This window comes from Gavialis gangeticus, unplaced genomic scaffold (assembly GCF_001723915.1).
Source record: "Gavialis gangeticus isolate Ggan-Ray unplaced genomic scaffold, GavGan_comp1, whole genome shotgun sequence".
Classification (NCBI taxonomy): Eukaryota; Metazoa; Chordata; order Crocodylia; family Gavialidae; genus Gavialis; species Gavialis gangeticus.
This window is the reverse complement of record NW_017728993.1, coordinates 59,749,203-59,750,970: the sequence shown is the minus strand read 5'-3', so window position 1 is coordinate 59,750,970 and position 1,768 is coordinate 59,749,203. Positions and strand designations below refer to the sequence as shown.

Sequence of the window (1,768 nt, the reverse complement as noted above, 5' to 3'; positions counted from 1 at the left end):
TTTTGTAACCCTTGTCCCATGGTTAGTTTAGGCCATAACAATCTTGGGTCAGGAACCCACATTATTAATTCTGTAATGACAAGCACACTGATAGCTCTGTAAATAAAATAGTGAGCTCTGTGACAGACATTTCTTTTGTCTTTACATAACGCATTGTTTTCACAAAAGATTCGATGGAGGGAGTTGCAGAGGAGGAAGCGGAAGAAGAGGTTGACATTGATGGCTATAATGCTGAGTGTCCAAAGACTGACACACATTCACTGCTGAAAGGTAATAGCAATATATTTTCTGATGCCTTTTCTTCCATACAGGACTCATTTCTAGTGGTTGCTAGTGAATTATGTTTCTTTAAACTTTGGGCTAGTGCAAGATAAATATAAAATAATATTAAAATAGGTCAAGTACCTTAGGAGATCATCTAGTTCATTGGGGGCCAACCTTTTTGGGCAAGTGTGTTACACATTAAGCCCCACACCCTCTTCAGGTGCCACTTCTATCCCCTTCCTCTACCCAATCTGCTGCTGTGCTACTTGCCCCCTGACTTGCCACATGCCGTACAGAGGCTGCCCGTGCTAGTTGTGGAGTGTGCGTTGCAGGTTGGCAAACCGTGGCTTAGTCCAACTTCTTGCTCAAGACAAATTTGTCTAGTCTAAACCATCACAGACAAGTGTCCAATCAGCTCTTAAAAACATAGTAACAGAGATTTAACATCTTCCCTAAGCAATGTCTTTGAGTGCTTAACTATCCTCACAGTTGGGAAGTTCTTCCTAATATCCAATTTAAATTCCCATGTCTCAGTTTAAACCTGTTACCTCTTGTTCCATCCTCTGTACACACAGAAAATAATTTATTGCAATCCTTTGTATTCTTTGTATTTGAAGGCCTGTTATTCCATTTCCCCTTCCTCATCTCTAGACTAATCCAGTATTATTAGATGGTTGACTCATCCGAAGTGTCTGCAACTCCATCCAGTTTGGTATTATCTGCATATTTACTAAGTGTACTGTCAGTTCCATCCTCTAAGTTCTTAACTGGAGTACTGGTTCAGTACTGGACCCAGTGCATGCCCCTGAGAACCTCACTGTTGCTTCCTCCTGGTTTGGCATTGAGCTGTTAATGACTGTTCTTTGAACACAATTGTCCAACTAGTTATGCTCCTTACCTTATGGGAGTTTCCTCTAGGTCAGGGGCCCAAAACCATCTGGTGGGCCAAAGTAATGCAGCCGAGGCTGAAGGCTGCCATTTGTGACCCAGTCATCACCATTGGTGTTCTTATCTCATCTTTTTGAGGTTCATGGTTCAACCCCCCTCCCCCCAATATGACAAATATGTTATTTGAGGCAGTAAACCTGCTCTAACTCCTTCCCCTTCCACTGTGGCCAAATTGCTGCCAACAGCCCACCATTGGGCTAGGTCAGCATGTTTACCTTTTATTTGTTTACCGGTCACTGCTCCCCACACCTTCTTCACTTGTCCTTTTTTGAAGTTTCCCGCCGGCACCATCCTGTCCATCTCCCTTACCACTTTTACCAATTTCTTATCATCCTTCAGGGCCTCCAGCCTTACCTTTTCTATTTTATACTCCTGCATGAATCTTTCCATCCTGATGTAATGAATTGCTGGTTGCTATGCCGATAGGCTCTTCAAAGAGGTCTGATATACTTCCCATTTCCTCAGAATTGCAGGTGCATGGGCTTGGGTGATGCATGCTGCTTTCCCGTTTCCCACCATTACTGTCTTGCATATCACATTTGGATATTTTGTATAG

The 1,768-nt window shown here is 42.9% G+C and overlaps 1 protein-coding gene across 1 annotated transcript in view; it reads left to right on the top strand.

Moving 5' to 3' along the window:
• The window catches only part of LOC109286962 (torsin-1A-interacting protein 1-like), a 29,620-nt gene that overhangs the window by 13,354 nt on the left and 14,498 nt on the right, over positions 1 to 1,768 (top strand). The window contains exon 6 of the mRNA XM_019501787.1: positions 169 to 270. Within this exon, the coding sequence (XP_019357332.1) occupies positions 169 to 270 (102 nt within the window). The remainder of the gene's footprint in view (positions 1 to 168; positions 271 to 1,768) is intronic.